We start from the raw sequence: 25,472 nt of genomic DNA, 5'->3' as shown, positions 1-25,472 counted from the left end.
TCTCCTTCAGACAACTTCATGAGGAAGAGGACTTTTAAAAGAGATAAGGCGTTTCTTGTTTTTGAAAGAACCAGGGGCCAGAAAAATTGTTAAGCTTTAGTCTGTCTCACCCAGGCTGAGATTAAATGTCTTAGATTTAGATCCTAGACTAAAATAAGAAGCCCTGGGGCTTCAGTAAATTACTAACCATGCACAGAGACAAAAATGAAGTCACTTGAACTTGAACAATGGCCACAGAATCTTCAATTATCCAAAAACATGCAATTGTACCCTCGTACACATACAGACATTTGCACACAAAACCCCTGAGGGTAAAGATCAAATAACACATAGCAATATTGAAATTCCAGAGCTACAATAGGACGTAAAGGGGTCTCTCTTCATAAGCTCTCACACAAACAGCTACAGACACGTGCATGCACACATACACTAACAAGTAACATAAGCACTTGCACCTGCCTCCACCCCTCTCATAAAGTCTGTCAGTCACAAATTAGCTGACACATTTCTATTAGAAACCACTGTAACAGCACTCAGCACAATGATGGAAACATAAACAAATGCATAAAGTAAAAGTTTGTATACCTTACAATGAATTTGAGATACGAACAAAAAGCTTTTGTTGCCTTGTGAGTGTTTTTTTTTTTTTTTTTGCATTGTGGACATTTTTTTGGTTATTAATTTAGCACCAGACAGTATAAAACACCACACTCCCACCACTCTTCACAACCGCTACAAAGACGTTATAGAGTACAGGCAGCAGAGCATGACTGAGCAGGTCCTGAGAGAGACACACAGAAAGACAGCGAGTAGAGGTAAAGACTGACTGAGCGAAAGAATTAAGTGTGTGAGAACCAGCAGAGAGAGTGAAAGACAAAGAGACAGAGAAACAGAGACGGTAGTTTGTGTGGAGTTGGTCTTGAGAGCTGTATTAGCTGAGCTAATGATGCGTACCCCTCTATCTGAATTTAAGTTGATGACTGGGATATCAGAGAGAAAGAAATAATAAAGTCAGACGGGACAAGAACAGGAACCAGTCAGAGGATAAAACAGATCGTAAACAAATCCACAGGTTATTCAAACTTAGACTTACTCTGAAAGAAGAAACTAAGACAAACAGCAAAAGTATTTCTCCAACAGTTCGTTGAGCGAATCCATCACAGTTACCTGGATTTCACCTGCTGTACTTACCGTATTTACTGCTTACTTACAATTTACCATCATATAAAGTGTTTAGATAATCCATCATACCTTTGTTTGTTTACAGCATGTCTCACTGTTCATGTTTTATTTTTCCTGTTGACTTTGATATAATGATGTCTGTCTTGTTTCCAATTCTCAGCAATTGCTTTACTGAGTACATTGTTACCATAACTGATGAAAAAATATAAAAAAACTACAAAAATATGTTTAAAGTTACAAAAAAGTGGAATTATCCTTAAGGAATTGTCTATTCTTGAGTATGTGTGTACTTTATGAGGAGAAAAAAACACTATCCTCCACAGTGGGTAACTGAGTACTTCACCCCTGCTAACTTTGACAGTGTGACAACACACACTGTGTGAGATCATGGGGAGTTTGCATGAGCTGTAATAGGAATACAGCTGGATATCCTGTCAAGACTGTGTCTGTGTATTTGTATTCAATGTCCAGCTGAGATGACAGGCAGAACCTGAGAAGCCATCTGTTTTCACACAGAAGATAATAGAATAGCTTTGATGAGACATTTTCTTACTTTCCTCTCTCTTTACCTTGTATGGGCAGGGGATGTGATAGTGCCTGCAGTTCTCCTCCATCCATGTTGTCTCCCATACGTTCCGGTAGGTGTGTTCGTACAGGTAGCACCCAATCACAGTCAACAAGGGAACCAGGTAGAGCACAGAGAACACTGCCATTCGGATCATGAACTTGACTAATTTGGTCTGGTTCTCCTTCTCCAGAGGGATCTCCATGCGCACCCGATTCAGAGCCACAATCCCGACTAACAGGAGAGACACACCCACCTGAAGACAGAAAGGCAAGTTTGACTCAGTGACAGAAAACTAAAATGAGTGTTTGTTTTTCTTAAAAGAGCTGGAAGACTGTCAACCATCCACCAATCCATTAACTAATCTATCCATCGCTCCATAATTCCAGTCAACAAAACACTCTTGGTTCATTTCATCCACCCACCCATTAATCTGTTCACCCATCCTACTCATCCACTCTTTCATCCACCCACCCACTCATTTATCTTCTGACTGTACTCACCGCCACGTTGAGGCAGAGCGGTGCCAGAACAAACCACCTCAGGGCGTCTATGTCATACAGCCCTATGAAACACACTCCACTGATCCCATCTCCTTCAATTTTGTTCAAGGCCAACAGGGTGACAGTCAAGGCCCCTGGGACCCCCCAGGCAACAGCATGGAAGAGGAGGGCTTTCTTCTCAATGGCCTCGCTGCCCCATTTAGGCACAGCGGCCAGGAACCAAGTGATTGTCAGTATGACCCACCATACGCTGCCGGCCATGGTGAAGAAATATAGGACCATGAAGAACAGGGTGCATACCTGAGAGAGAGAGAGAGAGAGAGAGAGAGAGAGAGAGAGAGAGAGAGAGAGAGAGAGAGAGAGAATAGGAACAATAACTTGTAATCAATAATGTGTAAGAAGTCAACTCATTAAAAAGAGAATTTATGATCAATTAAACTTTGAAGTTAATAAGACCTACATTTTAAGCTATCACATGTTAAGAATGTTTCAAATTGCTACAGTATCTAAACAATAAATACAACATTGTGGAAAGTTTATAATGTAAATGGATAATCAGTACACTGAACAGGCCGCGACATGTGTGATGTTATCGTGGTGACTCTCACCTTGTTGTGTGAGCCCTGTGTTATGGTTGAAGCTCTGAACTGGGAGGGGCTGACTGCATTGCACGCTACCCTGTCTTCCAACAGGAACCCCAGAAAGAAAACCAGTGACACCATGACGTAACACACAGCGTAGAAGATTATTGGCCGCTCAGGGTAACGAAACCTAATGAGGTGAAAAAAAAGAAAAACAGCAAAAACATTTTCTTTCCACTTACTTTTAAAATCTATTTTACAAGTGATTATTGTGCTTCCACCTAAATGTGTCTCAATAAATCATATTTCTGTTTTCTTCTCGAGTTTTGGAAGTGATCAGACTCAATAAGTTGATATAATATATCATACAACAATCATCCATTCAAACCTGGTAACATCGATGAGAAACGTCAGGAAGGTGAAGAGCGTTGCAGACAGACAGACGATGGAAACAACTCCGATGAAGTAGCGAATAAAAGTCAGCTCCTGCTTGTTGAAAAACATTGAGGGACACGGGGCAGAACAGTCCTTTTTGCCCATGAATCTGTAACCCAGGTCTGGATCAACCTTGAGCTCTCTGGGGCACCAGAAACCGTAATCTCTCTGGACAGTCATGGGTGACTGGTCAGTAGGATCTGTGTCTGTTAGCAGGTCCTCTGGACGAGGATAGGGCTCATCACAATCTGGGAACCTGGAAAATAATATTTCTGTTAGATCATGCAGCTTAATCTGCTATCAATTTAGCTGAGATCCTTATTGATATAAATGGGGTGGACACAATATCAAAAATACCTATCAGTATAACTAAAAGCCAAGTCAACAGCACTGGAAACCACATTTTCCAAAATGACCTTATAGCTAAGGTAACACATTTAAAAAACATTCAACATTGTAACCTTCATGAAGGTAGGATTTATTGCGATACTGTTATATTCGACTGCATTAGTTTCAGCCAGGTGTACCTAATAAATCGGCAATCGAGTGTCAAAATATATACGTCAAAAAACTCAGAGAAAAGATATTTAAGACAGATACCAGGAAGATATTTTGAAAAAGGGAAGAAGAAGAAGGGGGCTGCTGTATGGAGATACAGGAGAGGTGACAGTCAAAGAAAGTGAGAGGAGTGACAAGGTGCTGAAGTTTACAGTTCGGTAGGCTTGATGTGGGTTTGCAGTTGACATGAGTTCAAAGAGAAGCAGCAGGCAAAGAAGCGGTGCAGATTTGAGGTATATGCAAAACACATATTGCAGGCTCAGTCTTGTGCAGATATACAGTGTACGTATATTCAAAATCAAACAACCATCTGTATTATCTCAGATTCAACACCCTGTTTGTGATGACATTGTTTACATTTTGTACACACTGAGTGGATTTTAAAATGTAATACACATACACACCTGCTACATTCCATGTCATCTGGCCAAGTTAATCCAAATACCTCCATGAGTTTGTGGCACTCATCCTTGGCCTGCTGGCAGAGTGATCGACATGGCATGGACACCTGGCCGTACACAGTGCACACCGGAGCGTACAGAGCACACAGGAACATCCTCAGGTCAGCGCTGCAAACTAGGTTCACAATGGGATGAAAAGGCTGTAGAAGAGAGAAAATAATTTAGTTTTTAATTTATGTTTGAACCTGCCACAAAGCTTTAAGTTGTGACAGTAAGCACTGGTTAGTGCAAAATAGTGTATCATAGTCATACAATGGACTCAAAGTTCTCTTGCAAACATACTTTCAATGTTATATCCCAATATCAGCGGAAACCAGCTTGACAAGGTTGTTATCAAATCTGTCATGCGTGTAGGAAAGAAGGTTAAAGTTAACTGCTATCCGTGACAAATATGAGAAGGTTCACATGTAACCTGAAATAGCCATCAAAGAGGAAGGAGGGAGTGCCAGAAGGCGGACAAATGTGTTCTAACTCCTCGGCTGCAACTTATACTACTCAGTATACCATCAATATTTAGAGGCTCATGAAATATGCATTGCAGCAATCATATTACCAAACATCCCTTTGAAGTAGCGGACAGCAAAGACGGTTGAGCAACAACGATACACTACACAAACAAACTCCCCACACGCTAAAGATTATCAATTCTGTCCCTGTAGTGGTACTCTGAAAATTAAGAGTCATGCTTGTGACCTTTAGGCCGCTAAATAATGTGAGTGGTGGAAAGGACATATAGCTCCCTTAGCGAAAAAGCTTGGTAATCGAGCAGTTAGCGCAGACCACATAACCGCAACGTCGCCCGTTTGATTCCAGCGAGCAAACTTTGTTGCATGTCATACCCCCACCCTCTCTTGGCCCGCATTCCTTATCTGCCTCTTCACTGTTAAGCTATTGAATAAAGGCAGAAATGACCAAGAAATAGTCTTTACTCCTGAACGAATTCTAGATAATTTAGTGTGAGCTGTTCTATTTTATATACTATGCTATACACAGCAATACAAAGGCAATGGATCATTTAAGCAGTGTGCGCAGTACAGTAACACTTCCTTTCTGTTGATAGCTGCTGACTGCTTCTGCTCATGCTGACAGGTGAATTATTCATCAAGATGTTCTTCAGAAATTAAACTAGGACTTTAATCCTGAAAATGCACAGTGTGACATTTTAAAATATGTACAGAGATTTGTGAATGTGTACACGGATTTAAAACTGTGTGAGCAGCTCTCAGTTCTCTCTTTCAAGTTACAGCCTTGTTTGTGAATTTCATATGAAAAGAGAACCACTATGTTTTAATGAGGATAAGTACCAAGAGACAGAGAAATGTAAAAGGACTTTAATAAATCCTTACTGATTGTCAGACAACTTAAACAAACAATATGCACACCCAATATATTCAACATATCTTAGTGATATGCTCATACATCAGCAACAGCCAGCAACATAATGTGCACATTGTGCTTTTAGGGTTATGTGTGCAAAGTGACCTGCATCTAATCAGCTATTTAAAATTTCAAATCATCCAGCTTCACTAAAGCGGAGTATTGAATGCAGCTTTCACAAGAGAAATCAGAGCAGAACCACAACAGCGAAGAATGGAGACTAGAACAATGTGTGTATATAGAATATGTGTACATGGGACACAAAACAGTGCACTTACATTGATTGCTTGCCACAAAAGATACAATATATGCTTACAGACTGTATGAGTGCATTTGTGCAAATACCCATGCATCAGTGACTGCATGTGTGTGTGTCTGTGTGTGTTTTATGCATGTTTCTGTTTGGAGCCTAGCCTTGTGAGTATGTTTTGATCGTTCTCAATTGCTGTGTTCTACATCTGCACATTGGAGAGATGTTCCACCAGTAAATGGGTGCAGCGGTGCATGAGCGGTGTGACATAGTTTCGAGTTTTGCACGGAAACACATATACGCATGCACACACATTCACACACACCACTCCGTTACATTCAATAATTCAAACTTTTTACAACCCTTGTTTTTTTTCTTAGCTTGTGGACACGCAAGCTTCACTGTGTAGTGACGGGAAGCGCATGAGCTTTGATTGTGGACTAAACCTCCTTCAGGATGCCCTGCAGTTGAACCACAATGTTTTGAATACACAATTATGTTTGACTATTAAAATATTGATCCGAATCAACACCAGGTGAGACAGACCTGGATAACCACCGTCATAGAGATGTAAATAAAATTATATATTTTAGCACCGAGATCAGAATTGATGGTGTTGTACAGAACTACATTATATTAAGAGGCATTTTAATATTTTGCTCCCTTCATATTTGTAAATGGAAAGGACACAAAATACTAAACCCCTCCCACTATATTGTAGTCCAGTACAACACCATCTTCAGCTATGACGAATTTAAGACATAAACATCAAATTTAATGTAGACAATTCACCCAAAAGGTTTGTGAAAGTAGACTTTATGGAAGAGGTGTTGTATTGAATTTCATTAGTAAGTGTACCTAATAAAGTAGCCATTTTGTGAATAACAAATTATGTAAATAACAAATTCAGTGCAGTGGCTACAGTACCATTACAGAATAGGTAATGCTATCAGTTAATATGCGACATTGTCTCAAGGAAATCTATGTGTGCCTCAACACGCCATCCTAGACTTAATAATGTAGTGTTAGCATGAGTACAATTAAGAGAGAACACTATCATTGGAATCTGTGATCATGTGTCCGATGCAAAGAGTTAATGTAAATTAGGATCTGAAAGTCTTCAGTTGTCCTCAACAAAAAAACGATATGGGCATCGCGCTGAACAATCTCTCTGTCCTTGTCTGTCAACCTCTCTCCCTCATACTTCTGGTACGAGCCCGAGGCCACACTTAACTGAGTAGTAGTTTTTTTTCTGTACAAGTGTGTCTCACTGCCCAGCAGAAAGAAGCCTTTCTTTATGTCTCCTCGTACTAACTCGACAGCGAATATGTGTGTGACTCCCATTTTGTGTGTCCCCATTCTGCCCATTTCCCTGTGCATGTGGGGTTACGCATGTGTGCATGTATATGTGTGTGTGCGTAATTGTTCTTGTATTCTGGGTAAGTAATATGTCCCAGTTATCGTGTTTCCCGGTGTGTGAGTGTGCAAGGCTTGTGTGCGTGCACAAGTCATGCACACTGCATGTGTGCAGATATCTGTGTGCAATTATTCTGGCAGTCAGGGCAATTGCCCCCCATCTCCCACCAGAAAGAGAATATTGATATTAAGTGGCCTAACTGTGCCACCCAACGAGAAAGGAGGGGGGTGGGGGCGGAAATAAGCTTTCCATGGAGGACAACTAGAGTGAGTTGTCTGGCATTTTGTAGTCAGTTGAGATGGAGGAGAAGAGAAAGGAAAGCGAAAAAAGCCCTGAGGTTGCAGACTGCTACTAAAGGATGGAAACGAAGATGTAAAAAAAGGAGAAAAGAATGGGGAGAATATGTAAACGAAAGGGGAAATGTAGTGCATATTATATCCACGGCTACTATTATCATTATTATTAGTTCTATCTCTATTATAGCTGTTGTGTTATTATTGCTGTTGCAGTGCATCTCTGTGTGTGTCTCTCTCTCTCATCCCAACCAGACAGAGACAAAATAGAATTTAATTGAAATGGGCTTAGTTATTGTATCGCCAAATGCAATCTATTTATTTATTTGTTGTGTGTTTTACTGGAATATAACTGATTAGTGAAATAGCTACAGTTCTTTTGAACTTGGCTTTCATAACCCAAAAACATAAAGTCTTTTCTGTACCAGCATGCGGGTGCGCAAGCAAGGCCCTTCTCTAACTATCCATCCAAGCGACCACCATTTACAAGTGATAGAACAGAGCTGCTGTATGCAGCTGTGTGGTAAAAATACTCATGCTAACTAATGATTGTGTATCCTCCACTAGAGCTCTCTATAAATCTCTACAAAAGATGATGATTGGTGTGTATTTCACTTTAATTTTACATCCCCACACATTAAAAAAATGACAGTAAACCATTAACTCTCATTGTGAAGACAGGCTGGTCATGGAAGTGAAAATGGCAACAAAATGCAAAATGTGAGCTATACTTCTCTTTTAAAGTAAAACTCGGATCAAAACTACATGATAGAAAGTCAGAACTTTTAAGTTGAAATTGAAAAAAATCTAGCTCAACGAAACCTTCATAATGCAGATAATAAAATCTACAATCAAAGGCCATCATGCAAAACAAGGTATTTAAAAGCAATCCACCATGCAGTGTTCCCCCACATACAGTAGCTTTAAAATGGTATGAATGGTGGCTTGACTTCAACCCTTTGGCAACCATATTTGTGAGTCTGCCAATTCAGAGAAACATTTTAACTTCACAAAAGCATCCTTCATAAGTGCCCTGATTAAGAAAATATAGACTTAATGTACCGAAGGTAATTTGTCTTGTACATATACAGTCTGCTGTATGGAAAATACAAAATAACATTGATAGGAAAACCCGGTTGTCTCTCCAGCTACAGTCAACAACAACACATTTCCATTTGAAACCTACCACTAGATAACCATAAAAAGGCTCTACAACACAAATACTTGTGGGTTAACCTACGACATTCGATATGAACTAAGAGAGGCATTTGTATATGCAAGTGTTTGATTTGGGAAGGCAATTGTGAGAACTCGGAATAAGAAACAGGGTGGGTTTTTGACACAGAGGAAAAAGAAAAAAAAAGACCCTGACTGGTCCACCTCTTGTTCAATAGAGGGATTAAGTTTCTTTCTCTTTACTCCCCGTCTCCAAAGAAACCTAGGGGGAGGGAGAGAGAGAGAAATAGAAGGAGAAAAAACCTTAAAGCTAAAAAAAAATGACAACAAAAAACGGAAATAGCCTAAACACAGACAGAAGAAAGAGTCATATGATTAACAGTCACGTAATGCAATCAATTCCGCTTTAGATACCAATAACCATTGTCAATTTTTACAGCAAAAATAAAGCAGTACATACTAAATTAAAAGCACAGGGGGTGTTGCATGTAAAAACCTTTTACACCAACATGTTTCTGGTTGAATAAAGTGCCGGTTTAGCAGGTGTGTTGGGGATTGAAGAATATATGAAGACGATATAACAGAGCGCTGTTGGATATTACATAAAATCAGCAAACCTGTTAGCTTGAGAAATGCTTGAAGTGAAATTTTGTCCATCAACCACCAATACTGAAACTCCCTCTAAGAAATATAAATGAATTAATAGCTGATCTTCAAAATCCACAATCCCATGATATGCAATTTTCACTTAGCTTATTACACAATAATAAAATGTTTGGGAATTATACATTGATGATAAGTTGTAAGATAGATGAAAGTTTTTTTTTTTTTCCATTTTCAAGTGTCTTTATTACATGGTTTGCAATTTAAGACAACAGTTTTGCCCATAATCAAAATTGGCCTATCCACAAAATCAATTGATGGCTGTACCAACACCAACAGTCTAACTGATTATCAAACTAATTACACTTTCTATTGCTCCAATTCTCTCTCCCCCCTCGCTCGTTGAGGTAAGAAGAGGGTTGGGCTGTGTTGATCCAGATTCACATCCAAAACAGGAACACTTGGGTTTTTGGGCATGTGTAATATCTTTGAGTAGTCTGTTTAGCTTGTGGGTGATTTAGCCAGTGCATGTGTGTGTGTTTTTGTGCTTAGAACGGTTGTAGACAATCCAGTCAGCCAACTCTGCAGAAACTCATACATTTCCAAGTGTATGAGGAGGAGGAGGAGGAGGAAGGGAGGAAAAACTGGAATGGCATGGAGAAAAGAGTGGAGGTTTCCCAGTGGATTAGGGAGTCAAATGGATTGGAAGGAGTGTTTAGAGTGTGAGAACCTGAGACGGACAAACATACTTCCTGAAACTCTCACCAGCTTTGTGTTGTGGTCAGATCAAGGTGACAGGCTGTTGGGTCTAAGCCTCCAAAGAAACAGCTCCTGAACTGGCAGCAATGTCTGCTTTAAAAAATCCAAAGTTGTCCAACTTTGTGTTCTGGTATTAAACATAATAAAAATAACAAATGTTCAATGTCTTATCTGATTCTAGATTTCCACATTGTTTTACCTATGCTGTTCAGTGACTTTATGTTGTTGTATTTATGATTGTTAAGTGCTCTTTAGAGTGCTTTAACTGTTTAGTGTTTTTAGAAAAATTCAGGAACATTTTATGTTTGGTAAAAAAAAAAACTGTTGCGTGAATTTTTTGCTAATAAGTGCTTCCATGAAACATTTTTGTGCACTGACTCTTGTTTATCAAGTAACAAATCAGTAACCTCAATCCCTTAAACCTGCGAATTAAAAGGACTAAAAGGTTGATTTTTTTAATGCACTGGTAAATGCAATGTATCATTTCTTGCACCTCTTTCTGGCAGTTGAGGAGGATTTTAGAAGAGAAATATTAGGCTTTTTGCTACTAAACCTCACAAAAGTCCATCTGGACACATCACCCTCACACGCTCTCCAGCACTTTTTCTTCCTCTCGTGCCATCTCTATCTCACACCGCAACTCACTTTCAAATCAGTCTGTCAGGCCCTGCAGACCACATCAGCTCTACCACCATTAGCTAGCGACAATATAACATTCCCTCTCCACTAGCTATTACAACTAAATCCTCAATTTCTCTCTGAATTTATGCAGAAGCTGTAATGTTCCCATTTGCTTCTGCCTCTCTACTGCAACTCAATCCCTCTTTTTTTCCTCCTCGCACTCAAACTATTAACTGCATCCTCCTTCATTGCAGTCATACATTAGAGTCAATCAAATTCTCTCTCTCTTTCTATAGCACAAGAGAAGTGCATCGTTTCACTAAACATATTAAGTAGCAATTACATGATTCCTCCATCTCCCTCTCCTTGCGCCAGCTCACCTCCTATTTTCTATTTTATTCTCTCAGCATTGTTTTCTTTTCTTGCTGCTCTTCCCCCCTTTTCCTGGTTAGATTTAGATTAGAGAACATTTTCTACAATCTTTCTCAGTAATGCAGACATGAAAAATGTGTTCATAGACAAATTCATGCCACAAGACACACACACACACACACACACACACACACACACACACACACACACACACACACACACACACACACACACACTCTCTCTCTCTGGCTATGTGCCTGCCTCTTCACTCCACTCAGGCTCGTGAGAGAGACAGGCGTTGGCCATGAATAGATGAAATGAACAAACCACGATGCTCTCCTCCCTAATCTCTGAAAAGACAGTTAAGAAAGGGGCACCCTTCTCTCACACTCTCTCCCTCTTTCATTCATTTGTTCGTTTATCCGTGCCCATCCATCGTTCAGTCGGGAGGACCGGACAAAGCCTTTAATAGCATTCCCCTCCACGTTCACTTCCCCTCCTCCTCTCCTCCTATCTTCTTTCTCCTGTATTCATCTCTTATTTTCTTTGCCTCCCATTTACTCCTGGCAATTACGCTGACATGCACTTGTCCTCCTCCTCCACTTTCTCTTCCAACATCAGCATTCACTGACTTACCCTTACGTTTTTTCAACCTGTCCTTTGACAGAAACTATTGAGCAACATGCTCCGTCACTCCTCTGTTCTCTTCTTCATGTCTTAATTCCAGTGCACCTTTTCTCCAAACGCCTCATCCCTTGGTTTATTTTCAGTCACCCAACTTCAATTCTATCTCATCATGCTCATTTTTCAAATTCTGTTTCTCTGCTAAGAAATCATAGTAGAACCTTTTAACATGTTTATCCTATAGAATTTTTGTTTTTCCAAAACTCAATCCCGTCTCCAGACCTGTTGCTTTAGCTGGCATCTCTTTTGTAACAATTTGCCTTCCATTTTTCATTTCATCATTTATCTGCTTATCAATCAGGACTTTTTTTCCCTCCCTATGTGGTATTATTATCATTTTTGTGAGGAGCTTTTTTTGCAATTTCTTTTCTTTCTCAAAGATTTACTGTATTTCTAGCCTAACAGAAGCCAGACTCTATCTCACAAGCTTAGAGTCTGGAAATACTTGCTAAAAAATGTTACATTACAAACAGCAGATATTTAGAGGATAACATCGTCCTCTACTTTTCTAAACTCTTAAAACTCGCTAGCAACTAAATCTCAGCTTTACAGATTGAAAATCAGGTATCACTCTCAGAATAAATGACCCATTTTGCCTCCATCCAATGATTTTGGCGGATAGTTTTAGCTTGGTCCTGTGTGGAAAATGTTAAATCTGTGCCAAGAAACCACTACCGCAGCTTATGTGTTAACTGAAACTGACATTTGCAGGTCAGATCACAGGAATCGAAAATCACTTGTTGACTGAATTGGGCAAAACACTCTCCCTTTACCAACAAGAAATCAGCTAAAATGATGACAATGCCTGGTTGAATGGATGAAGACAAACAAATCTCAGTCTGAAGCTCAGGTTAAGATAATTTAGGATAAAGATGGTGCATAAAATATTATTGTTATTATCTAAGATAAGGAAGAGAACAGTCATCTTCAACACATTTTGAAATGACATCTTTCTCCAGTTAAATCATGTCTTAGCCAGATAACAATGAACAGAGCAAAAATGATGGGTTGACTTTCAAAGGCTGCTCTGTGTCTCAGCTCCACAATGGAAGCCTTGGTGTGGGTGGACATTATATCCTTGAAGTACACCATGTCTGTCCATGATTACATGGCTTTGACTGCAAATATCACAGCTTGCAGACTTTGCATTACTCGTCACATCTTCCAAGACAAATAGCACTTAAGAACAATGTGTATATTTCAAACAATATCTTAGCTACCAGTATGAGCCTCCTATCTCCTCTCTATCCCTTTCATTTCCAGTCTTTTCCCTCCTCCTCCTCCTCTCCTTGGTTTAGTCCAGAACATGCACTCGTCATCTAATTTCCCTCTCCTACCCTGCCTGTCTGTCTTCCTCCATTCCTCCCCTTCCTTCTCTGCCTATTTAACTACCATGGCAACAGGTAATGTGGTGGCGCTCAAAAGACCATGTCTCATTGAGAATAACAGGGCAAAGCACATGCGTGTGCAGAGACACACACATGCACCCACAAACACAGTGTGGTAAGACTCCTTTAATGAGTGAAACCATCCAAAAAGTAGAGCAAACAAGCTCACACAATGAGCAACACAGAAGAAGTGTGAAAGTGAGAGGAAAAGAAAGTGAAAGGCGTAGGAGAGCGGGTCAAATGAAATGATAGAGATGTAGATGGGGATAGCACCCACACATGTCCTCACACCATCCAAGCCACCTGTGCATATCCATCTGCTTACCACTTACATATATGCTCTGCTAGTTCCAGTAATCGAGGAATCAATTACTATTTTTCAAACTGATGGATTTGGAGAAACCATTAAATTTGTCACTATAAAACATATTACTTTATTCTTTAAAATGTTACGTTTGCAAAGCACCTTCATTCACAAATTCATTCACATGATGAAACAACAAGTGCTTTGTAATTGCATATTTTGATCATATTTGGCCATCTCCTCCATTAATAGTCTGTTTAGTGCATACGTAATGTAGCTCCTCTGTCAATAATATTGAACCACTTCTTTGCCCAATGGGCATCGACCTCTTTCAAAATGTGCATCACTAATAGATTCTGGAAGTTGGAAAGTGAAAGGAGGTTGACTTAGACTAGTAAGGTGAGTCACAGAGTGAGTGGGATGCTGGGGTTGGGCTTGTGTTGGGAGGACTAGATAGGAGATGGATACAAACAAGCAGAAGAGCAACTCACCGCCTGGTAACCAGTGAACATTTCAACTTCACCAAACTATGGAGAAATGCTAAGAATGCGCACATTAAGCAGAATAAAATGACTCACATCCCATGCAGGATGACAGTTGTTGTCAGAGACAACAATGTACTCTAAAATAAAAAAAAACAAAACAGTCCAACTATTCTCTGTTGGCACTGATTTGAACCGTTTCTAAACCTATGTGACTATACATTTAAATGGGAGCTATTTTGGAAGAGTTGACAGTTGCATGCGTCTCAATAAGTGCACAATTAGTAGCACTAGGGCTCTAAATAAATGCTGATGCTGGTCCTGACCTGCAGTATGCTGAAAATGTTAGAGCGGCCTTGTGTTGAGTGGCTTTGCGTGAGAAGGGGATCAGTGATGTGTGTGTGTGTGTGTGTGTGTGTGTGTGTGTTTGTGTGTATGTTAGTGTTAAGTTGGGCTTAACAGTGAGTGTTACACATCTATCACCAGACGTACATACACAAACAAGCACAGTTCCAAGGCTGGGTCATGGGTTCAGATTAAGATTATAAGACATGGATAACCTATATTTTTGTGTTTTATCAGAGCTGCACACTGCAGGACTTCACACTAACAGAACACATGTATAGTGTGGACTATACTATTCAACACTCAGATGTATAGGGGGGTGCATGGAGGGATACAGAGCAGCCCAATTTAGACATGACACAAACACCTGGAAGGACTACATAAAAGAATTATAAAGGGTTTAACAAGTGCATGAATGGACAGCTAATGTAGAACAAAGCGCTTGGCAAACTCCATGCTGTACTTTAGTGCTGAAATGGTTAGTCAATAAGGGATTAGTCATAGCATTTACATAAAAGATATCAACAGAAAACTAAAAAAATAATTCTGGACAGCAACATTTGTTGATTGTCCTACATCTTTGTGTCAGCATAACACACTGTCACTATCTAATAAAGCAAAATGCGTAAAATATATGAAATATGAATCATTTAAGTCATTAATCAACCAAAAAAGTCAGCTTTTTTCCATGTTTCATATCATTGTAATTAAAATACACTTTTGGGTTTCGGACTGTTGGTCAAAGACAACAAGGGCTTTGAAGATGTAACCTTGGACTCTAGGGAAGAGTGATGCACATTTTTCATTATTGTGTGACATTTTCTAGTTTTACTGATTAACCTATTAACTGGAGAAATAATGGACTAGGGCTCCCTCCTCTCAGTCGATTGGTTGACTGATTTGTCGTTTTTGTCCAAGTCCATTAGTCGTTTTTTATGCTTCTTTTTCATGCTGAAAGACATATATCCAATTCACGACTACATCTCTGGTAAACACAATAATTAAAGTGGTACTTTTGTGTGACTAAGAATTTCTATGGTCAAGGACAGCCCTATAATGATTAGATCAACAAATAACAAAGATAGTAGAGAGTTGGCTGAAAAAGGAAATGGTATAGGATGGATGCTATTTGTGGTTTATGTTTTTGTTGACATATGCCAAAGTTACAGCTGAAGCATGGTGGTGACACATAGTATACACTTAGTGTACTGGGACAATATAAAGTTGTAGTATTAGTATTAGTAGGTTGAAGAATTAAAGTCGCATCCACCAGTGCTTTATATGTTCATGGAAACCTGTGGTATTTTATTTACAGTGGACTACAGAGCAGTATTTGAGCAATGCAAAATCTCTCCAATCTTTCTTAAAAGCTCTCTTAACTTGGCATTCTGAGGTTGGATAAGCAGCGGTGGCAGCTATGCTGATGGGAACATTCTGCCAAAAAACAGCACCAGGCAGTGCCTTTGTTCTGTGCATAAATAAATGATTGCTTCATTTGGGCTGGCAGCTTCAATAGACTCTGTAGGAATAAGCAGGATAATCAAGAGTTCAACTGAAATAAACAGGAACTTTTAAACTGAATGAGGACCTGTCTGTCTCTGCCACAGTGAATAGGGTAATCAGCCTCTTCAGATGCACCGAACACACACACACAAACACACATATGAAACACAGCACACAAACAACCAAGCCATCACGCACTCACAAAAACACATCTCTATAAAACCTCTCTCTCTCTCTCTCTCTTTAGTATCCACACACACACAAAGAAATAAAACACAACAGACCATGCTTAAGCACCACAAGCTTCTAACTCTCCAGATTTGGCACACACAAACTTTCTCTGTTGTGGGGACCTGGTGGCCCCAGGGTGGCCCTACTTGAACAGAGCAGTCTTATTTTGAAGGACAGGACCCCATACTGAGAGAAACATAAACACCGGAGACAGTAGGGTCTAAAGACTTTACACAACCTGTCACTCAGTATTTCCTTGTGCTTAGTCTGACATTCTGTTTCTGTTCAACGGCCCCATTTTCCTCTTTGTCACTTCCTCCCTCCTGTTGTTTTTGTGATTATTATTGAGGTATCTTCCTCTGCAACTCATAAACACCAGCAAAGTCTTCTCTTTCTTGACCACAGCTCAATTTATTAAATTATTCTCTCAGTATGATAAACATATACAATCAGCTCAAATCTTTCCTTAAAGAAAAGCACAGAACATTTTGATATCACTGTTGCCAAGTATATCACTAATAGTACATTTAAAAAAAAAAAAATACTTTGATTGGTACTCCTTTCTGGAGTAGGTGGAGTAATACAACAAGCGTGGTCTTGTGGGATGTGAAAAGCTCTCTTTTCACAGCGATTAAGTATTCAACTGCCTGCCTGTCAGTTCATCATACTCCATTGTTGTTTTTGAAACTTGGGGCCCACGACAGGCCACACGACTGCATTAACGTCTCTTAATAATACCATTACCAAATATTAAAAAACAGATATTATATAATAATACATTATCTTGGAAGGCAATTTAAAGAGGCCCACATGGCACCACTCAGGAAAGTGGGCGAAGACCTCCAATCTAATGACATTTTTAAAAAGGAATACAGAACTCACCAAAAACCAACTATTAGTAAAAAACCTGAAGAGAGAAAGCACCATCTCGGTTTTAGTCAAATCTGCTTTCAACCTTTAATCATTTCAAAAGGGTCATCAAATTCTTCAAATTTACCATATTAGCATCACATTACTGTCAAATGGCTACTTTTGCATGTCTTTCAGGATGAGAGAGGAGGAACACACTCAAGGGTTGGAGAGGTGCTGAAAAATATTCTCACACTTAAACCAATGGTAAATTATCAAATCCTTTTTAGCATCGTGGCTACGAGTGTGCGACTAGCATTCTTCATAGTTGTGCATGTAACCGGAACCCAGCTGAATGGAGAATGCCTAAATGTGTTTACATGCACTTAGGTGAAGTATTGAGACCAGCTTTATGCAATAACTTGATTTCTTATATGCATGTAAACAGAAACACAGTGTACACACCTTTCTGTTAGATAAGCCTTTCTTTTTTTGCCATGTATGTAGTCTTGGCCTGAGATTTTGTGACAGCAGTGTGGCAGAATGAAAGAAAACATAAGAACATGTAGCAGTGCATCCTGGTTAATTAAAAACAGTAGCAAGGAAACTAAAATAAATGAGTCCAAATAAGCTGGTTTCCATAGCTGAACAATATACTGTAAATTTCAGGCACATGCACACACTAAGGAAAATCTGTGCGACCTATTATTATAGAGCCTGCTCTCTCAGTCTGAATGCTGCACTAGCTCAAGAAAGAAAAAAACTGCAGCGTCTTCTGTCATTATACACTTAAACTGTAGACATTGAGCATTGCTTTAAAAACGTGTGAGTCAGCTGCGTGCAAAGGTTGGTTTCCCAGTAATCCGGTTATAGCAGTACATTCAAATGCACAAACAAATTCCCTGCCTAAACTTGATTTCTCCCAATAATGTGATCTATTAGTGGACATGTAAATGTAGTGACTGAGAGCTCTCGATCCCTTCATTCAGGGCTAGGGTTGCTTTTTATTTGCTTCATAAACAGAGTGCTCTATTGTAGCCCAAATGAGCCTTTCTCTAAATGACCGTTGAGCAGGGACTCTCTAATCTCTCTCACTCCAGGATCCAAATGACAAAAGATTGTGCTGGAATTGTCTGGACCAACTCAATGAGGTATATTGTCAGCACAGAATACCCTTCTGCTGCTTAGTTGTTTTTTTAACCAGCACAAACCACAATCTCAATAATAATTTACCACAAAGTTGAATCAACAGCTCTCTGACATAAGCTTTATAAACAGAGCTCCTGTTTTTGTCAATGATAGAGATTCTAAACAACATGAACAAATGAGAAAATTAAGAAATGTAGGCCTTTGACAGATTTTAAGAAGAACTTAAAACCAAGTCTCTCTTAGGTTTTGTTATTCACAGATTATTAATGGTTGAGAATGTGCTCTCTCTCTCCTAAATTACACCAAAATAAAACTCCAGTGCAGAAAGCCAAATATCTACCCATTAACTCAAGGGGAAACTCCCTGGCCAAGCAGACATCTGGGCTCTGGAGGCCTCAGGCACACCAACTCTTGCACGATGCATGCTTAGTTATTTCTTTAACAAAGTACAACAATGGGTACGATGAGCTGTTCTCTGTTTCGTCATTGTCTTATATTTTGTTTAAAGGCACCGTGTACCCATAAAAACATCCCCTCTTTCCTGCCATCTTTCTTTTTCTGTAACTGCATCAAAACCTCTATACACAAAGGAGCTGACATTTTCTAATTCATTTGTATCATTAACAATATTATATATCAAGTGTTTTTCTTCAAAATATGCTGACATACACTGTCATAGGAATCATCTGACTATATGTTATTCTAATATATACTTTTGATGTGTAATTTTAGGGGGCGAAATGCTAATTAATCTTCAGTTTTAAGAAGAACTCGACATTAGGTTCAAGCCATGTGATCAGTTCTCACCTCTTAGCGCCGACACACAATTCCAATGTATGTATGTAATAATTCTAAATCTCTGTGTCTAACATGAAGAAAGCTCAAATTATGTCCCAACATACAGCACATCCTCTGGGAACCATAACATGCAGTGGCAGATGGACAATACAGGCCGTATTCCTACATGACATGAAGGCACAAAAGCATGCAAGCACACTCATGCGCAAAACTAGTCATACAAGCTCATTCTAATTTCATCTCTCTTCTCTTCCACTTTCCCCTCTTATGTTTCAGTATATCTCACTCTCTTCCCCTCAGGTTTAATTGACTATTGTGGCAGATGGGGTGGCGGTTGGTCTGTGGGAATCAATGTCTTCATTGTGAGACTGAGAGAGAGATTAGCAGCTAGTTAGCACCAGTGAGAGATGACAGCTGGTACCGTTAACCTCCTCTGTCACTCACACACACACACACACACACACACACACACACACACACACACACACACACACACACACACACACACACACACACACACACACACACACACACACAGAGAGAGAAGTACTAGTGTCAGTTGACCCTTAGCTTGACTCAACAATTACACACAAGAAATATACTGCTCTGTACCTTATGCCTGTCACTCAAACACAGAATAAATGAGGCCTAGGCTACAATGTTAATCGGGCACGCACACTCTAGGATAATCCATTTTTGGCTTAGCTTGACATCTAAAAAGAAAGAAGGAAAAAAGGCAGTATTTCCAATGGCAGCCAAAACTGAGCACTCACCGAGGGCACATCTCCACACTACCCAAAATAGAGCAGGGTGTAAAAAAAGTTTTTTAAATCCAGACCTTGAATCAGTCTCAACCTATGAATTGAAAACAACTCACAGCAAAAATAAAAGTAACACGACAGCTCACTAGTATTTGCAAGAAAGCCAAGACATGAAATCTTTGCCGCTGAGGCAGTGCAAAAATTCATCATGCGATATATGACCCAAAAAGTGACTGCAACAGCTGCTAACAATGGCTCCAGTTTCATTAAGGCATCTGAAATACGTCACGCTGATTTGGCAGCAGTTGTTTATCTTACATTTTGTTACAAGTTCAATTACCACAACTCTCTCTCTCTCTCTCTCTCTCTCTCTCTCTCTCTCTCTCTCTCTCTCTCTCTCTCTCTCTCTCTCTCTCTCTCTCTCTCTCTCTCTCTCTCTCTCACACACACACACACACACACACACACACACACACACACACACACACACACTATCTCAAATGTGACTTGGTAGAAGACTTCAGCCTGGCACCATCAGGCTGATCATATATAGATAATACTAGTACAGATAATACTACAATAGCTTACTAGCCGTTGTCTACCCAATAAAGTAATAAGTGATGAAACTAAATGTGGAATCCTTACAAAATGTACCTCTCTTTTAACACTATTATTTCAAGCAGTTACAGATTCACTTTCACACTATCATTCCTGCCCATAAGCCTGTGCAGAGTACGTCTATAGATCTGTCAACACACACACACACACACACACACACACACACACACACACACACACACACACACACACACACACACACACACACACACACACACACACACACAAGTTGGTATTATGCAGCCACTGTCCCATGAGAGATATTATTTAATTTCCTCCAGGGTTCCCAGCAGGACTACCATGGCCAGTCAAAGCAGACCAGAGCAGGAAAACTAAAAGAGCTTGTTTTGCTACTCCGCCATCTTCAGAAAGCTGTCTCTTCCATGACTAGAGGGACTGAGGGTGTCGGTTACTTTGCTCCATCTTCATCTGGGTCAAATCAAGTTCAACAACAGACGCTTCCTACAATCCATGACACAGCATGTTTTGACATGACACTGGGGAATTGACTTGATTTGAACATTTGCATGGTCCTTCATCATATGACTCATGGAGTGTCATCATGCATTCAAAACACGCACAAAGCAAATTCAAATTGCATGGCTGTCAATCCGAAATAAAGCTGTTTATCTTATTTCCTCTATTTTTTTTGAAAAGACAAAAGCGAGATTCAGACAACAGTGATCCTGACATTCTCCTGAACTACATATTTTTGACATGAGGAAATGTTAGAAATCCCCTTCTGTTATTATATATTATATATATTATTATTGTTTTGGGTTGACATTCATCTGGTTTTGACATGGAAAAATATAATACAAAAAAAAAAAAATCCCCCCAGAGATTAAACACACAACATGCTCAGCCAACATTAGCCGTGTCTAAATTCATCTGCTTTTCTACGGGGGTAATTTAATATCCCAACTATGAACAGCTGGGGGCAGATTTAATGCAACTCACTGAATTTGCTATCATTACCCATTCTTAAACCTCAGTTTATACACGGTAGCCAAAACATGGGTGAAACTATGCCAATCAGCATGTGTAGCGGTACTGTGACATCTGGATGGGCACAGACACAAAAACATGACATTTTAAGGGTCTGGAGTTCTAAACAACTCAACCTAGCTTTCTAATTAAAACAGGCTGGGCCTTGTAGATTTTGTATTTTTATTGTTTGTTTGGAATAAATTATCTTCTTTTATCATTTGGAAATTGCAAGGTAGTCCGACAGTAGTTTAGCGTCGTAAAACCAACACACCCAAACATGTCCAAATCCCCAAAACAGTGCTATACACAGCCTTTGTTAACAATGAATACGTACTGCAAACCGGTAATTACAGTCTAGCCGTTGAGCAACACCTTGCTCCGCGCTCTATCTCCCTCTCTGGGGAGTAACAAAGGAGAAGGAAAGGGAAGTAACATGATATAGATGGATGGTGTCGTCTACTATTTCACTCAGACAGTGTGTAACACAGTGCCTTCTCTACTTTTTTGCTTAAAACTAATGCCCTTACACTACAAATATTTCTTTAGAAGTATCAAATCACATAACCACCTAATTGCTTTGTGTTAAAATGTCTCCCGACTGCTGCTGCTCAGATTGCACCATCCATCTGTCAGCTACATACACATTCATCCATGTCTACCAGGAACAGTAACATGTAGTGAGAGGATAGACCTGTAACATGAGGACTGGAGATCACCTTTTCTCAACTGTTTCACTGCTCCTGTTAACTCTTTGATATCCCATGCCTGTGTGAAAGCCAATTCATTCCAAGTGTGGCTCTGAGTATCCAATTTGTTCAACTCTAGCATACAGAATATTTGGGGCGATGTTTTAAAAAAAGGGAGTTTTTTTCACTCTCACCGTCTCCATTGTTTCTGTGCAAACCATCCCTGTGTATCCTGACAATAAAGGATATTGGTGATTTGCTGGTCGATTGATTTGCTGGTTGTAGAGCTTGTTTGCTGAGAATGCAAAAAATCTCAGTCTTTGAAATTGGCTATAATTATTAACACAGAGCTCAAATTACAAAACTTCCTTGATTAACTACATATTTGTTGTGACATTTCTGGAATTTTCCTTTACAAATATAATCATATATGGGCCACCCTAGTCTTTTACACGGTCTCATGACACTGTATGTGAAGTCCTTTGTCCTTAGCAGGTGCATGACACTACAATGTGAAACTCAGCATAATGTTGTTTTGTAGTGGTACAATTTCTACCCCTTTTCACCAAGACAGACTTTTTTTTCCACCATACAGTTCAGTGCTTTACAATGTACATTTTTTACCAACAATATGTAATTCCACCTCTCATTCACAGCAGCAGCTAGTTATCCAGGCTCCCCATAGTGACACACACACACACACACACACACACACACACACACACACACACACACACACACACACACACACACACACACACACACACACTAAATGCCACAGACAAAACAACCTACCTCCATGGCCAGTGCAGCCGTCTGCTGGTCATAGTGATTCAGTAGATTGGGCATAAAGGTGGTGTTGTAAGGCAGATCGTGGCACATTCTCAGTCTGATGGGCTCACAGCTAAACTCACTGTGGCTCTCTAAGGACTCCATATGAATGGACAGACCGGGTTTGACCACAGAGAAGAGGAGTAGGATGATGGGGATGAGGAGGGCAGAAAAACAGATGGGAACTCGTTGCCTGCAGTAGATTGTTGTAGTTTTTGAAAACCAGTCTTTCATAAATCCTCTTCCAACAGGTTGCATCCTAATGTTAGACATTTCTCCACAGTGGCTCAGTCTGATGACTTTATCATCATCAAGACCACCACTAGATAGCCCTGAAGACATGCTGGAATTGTTCTTAAAGCTCAACATTAGAAGCAATTGAGTCCATTTTCATTGTTTGTGGCGGTGATAAAAGCAAGAAATCCACAAGATGGGTAACCTCTGTATATGTACCATGAACTGCACGAGGCCACAATTCTTCTGTCGGCCATGAATGGAGCTGCTCTTTGTGTCAGTCTTCGATTTCACCCATCATTGTATTATTTGCTTTTCTTGTTTTCTTTTCTTCTTCAGAATGTGTTGGATTGTTCCTCTCTCGACCTCCTGGTAATCCCCTTTTTTAAAAACAGATCTCATCCGTTTCGTCCTCAAACTGAAAGCATGTCGCTGAGATAACAAATCCACCAACAGCTGAGTGCTGGAGGTCTCCTCTGGGCTACTGTACATCTCTTTCTTCCACACTTATTTGTTTGTGTCTCCCCTCATTCCATTTCCAGTGATGTTTCAAAGAACCACCTGAAGTTGAGCCCACAACAGGTTATCATCCTCCAAATGATTTCACAGATTCCACTGGAAGACACAAATTCCTGTCTTTAACATTCAGTTGCCACACTGGAGTGGATCCATCAAGCAGGTCCTGCAGGTTTAAAACACACAAAGAAGAAGGGGCCTAATGGTCAAACAAGTGGAGTGGGCTTGCTTTGAGTAAAGCTGTACTGTATCTGGCATTGTCTCTTATCAGCCACACCCGTGTCTCTATACAAGTCACGATTAAAATATCTGATGCCCGTGCTAGGTAGGGATTTCTGCAAGACCACGACAGCCTGTGTATTTACTCTGCAATGTCTGATGTCTATGAGCGTTGTGTCCGCAGGCGGGTCATTCGCAGTTCATGTTGCAGACAACGTTCAAAGAAAAGCACGAGAACTTGTGCCGCTTTTTTTTTTTTAAGTTTCAAGCAGTTAATGTGGACGTTACACCTGCGGATGATCACAGACTCCCCCACTCTCGTGTTTGTGTGAGGTTGACCGGGCAACAGTAGCGTTCCCCTGCGATGTTTCACACTCTGCGACTCGGTGTCTTTATGGTCGACTACACTGTAAACTTGGGTAGTGTGCTATTGTAATGAAAGCGCAAATAGATATCTCCATTTATTGAGATTTAATTTACACATGCGTCAAATCGCTCTCAAATCCAAGCAACATCAGATAACGTTATTAGCTAGCGTTACTACTATAATGATCACATTAAACTGTACTAAACACCTCTGTGACGTACGTTACATCCCTTAACGCTAGCTCCTGTTTGAGAAGAACCTGGCTGGTTGCAGAAAGCACGAACCTTTAGAAAGGTGGGCTTCAGGGAGGCATCCTCGTTGTGTTGAGACGAGAATCACACGGTGACAAGCACATGAGAGCGTATCAATCTTGTGTGTTTGTCACCGCAGTGCCTGCAGCCCAACAGCGCGCTGTTTTGTGTACGATTCGTTTAAAGCATTACAGGCGAAGTCTGTCTGGCTTACCGACAAGAATGAACTAAGCGACTCGCATAGTACCCGTCTAATGTTACAATTAGAAATGCTTTACCTGGTGTGAAATGTAACGAGCAGTCCGGGCGCTCCTCGGCTTCATTCACTGCAGTACTTCGCTGTTTCTCCGTTTGCAGCTGGTTGCCTGCAGCGTGCAGCAGCCGACACAGCGTGCACGCGGATTCATCGTGACCGCGCAAGGACATGACAAAATTGGCCCCACTGGACGTTGCCTGCTGCAGCCTTACTGTACATAAAATAACAATAGCCTACCGGTAAACATTTGTTGGCGAGAAACTGTGTATTTCATTTTTAAAAAGACGAGAGAAAGGCTCATTCAATAAAGTCAGATATGCTTTTAATTGCTGTTGATTATCATTTGTTGTCTTAACAAATAGATAACACAGAAAATAGGAAAGTAGGTAAACTGTGTCTGCTTTCTGTGTCCTGGGTGAATGTGGGGGGTGTTTGATAGATTTTTTTTCCCACAGGTTAAAAGGGGTGATGGGGAGTATATTTGTGAATGTATAGCACCTTAAATTGACACTCAAATGTAATGGGTGTATAACACAATTTAAGGCATAAGTGAAGCTAAACACAGCTTGTGTGACTACAGTACATTTTTGTGTTTCTCGCTTGTAGCAGAGAACTCAAAGGCTTCAGAGCCACCAAGGATTCAACATTATACTCTAGGTCAAATGAAGGCCATTTTGGGGTTAAACGGGATCCAATCTGAGACCCCATTATTACATGACAGTATCTGTATTACCAGACCAAAAGGGTAAAAAACAATTAAAAAAAGAAAATCTGCCACTGAAGTGAAAGAAGACACTAACTGATTACTTCTGGGGTTAGGTACAAGGAGTGACAGCAGTTTTCCTTTAGAGAAGATG

At 40.1% G+C, this 25,472-nt stretch overlaps 1 protein-coding gene across 2 annotated transcripts in view; it reads right to left on the bottom strand.

The window, feature by feature from the left end:
- LOC137887503 (frizzled-3-like) overlaps nucleotides 1-24,720 on the bottom strand; it is a 33,299-nt gene extending 8,579 nt beyond the window's left edge. For both annotated transcript variants that reach the window (XM_068730558.1, XM_068730560.1), the window contains exons 1-7: nucleotides 24,638-24,720; nucleotides 22,737-23,688; nucleotides 4,229-4,425; nucleotides 3,220-3,522; nucleotides 2,859-3,021; nucleotides 2,251-2,550; nucleotides 1,752-2,003 (exon numbers count right to left, since the gene is read on the bottom strand). In XM_068730558.1, coding sequence (XP_068586659.1) covers nucleotides 1,752-2,003; nucleotides 2,251-2,550; nucleotides 2,859-3,021; nucleotides 3,220-3,522; nucleotides 4,229-4,425; nucleotides 22,737-23,141 — 1,620 coding nt within the window. In that variant the 5' untranslated portion in view covers nucleotides 23,142-23,688; nucleotides 24,638-24,720. The remainder of the gene's footprint in view (nucleotides 1-1,751; nucleotides 2,004-2,250; nucleotides 2,551-2,858; nucleotides 3,022-3,219; nucleotides 3,523-4,228; nucleotides 4,426-22,736; nucleotides 23,689-24,637) is intronic.
- Between the last annotated feature and the right edge of the window lie 752 nt (nucleotides 24,721-25,472).

The sequence above is a fragment of the Cebidichthys violaceus genome, unplaced genomic scaffold (genome assembly GCF_023349555.1).
Source record: "Cebidichthys violaceus isolate CVI_PGR_0920_01 unplaced genomic scaffold, fCebVio1.0.p SCAF_5, whole genome shotgun sequence".
Lineage (NCBI taxonomy): Eukaryota > Metazoa > Chordata > Actinopteri > Perciformes > Stichaeidae > Cebidichthys > Cebidichthys violaceus.
Note: the sequence above shows the minus strand (reverse complement) of the source record. Positions and strands in the feature narration are given on the sequence as shown.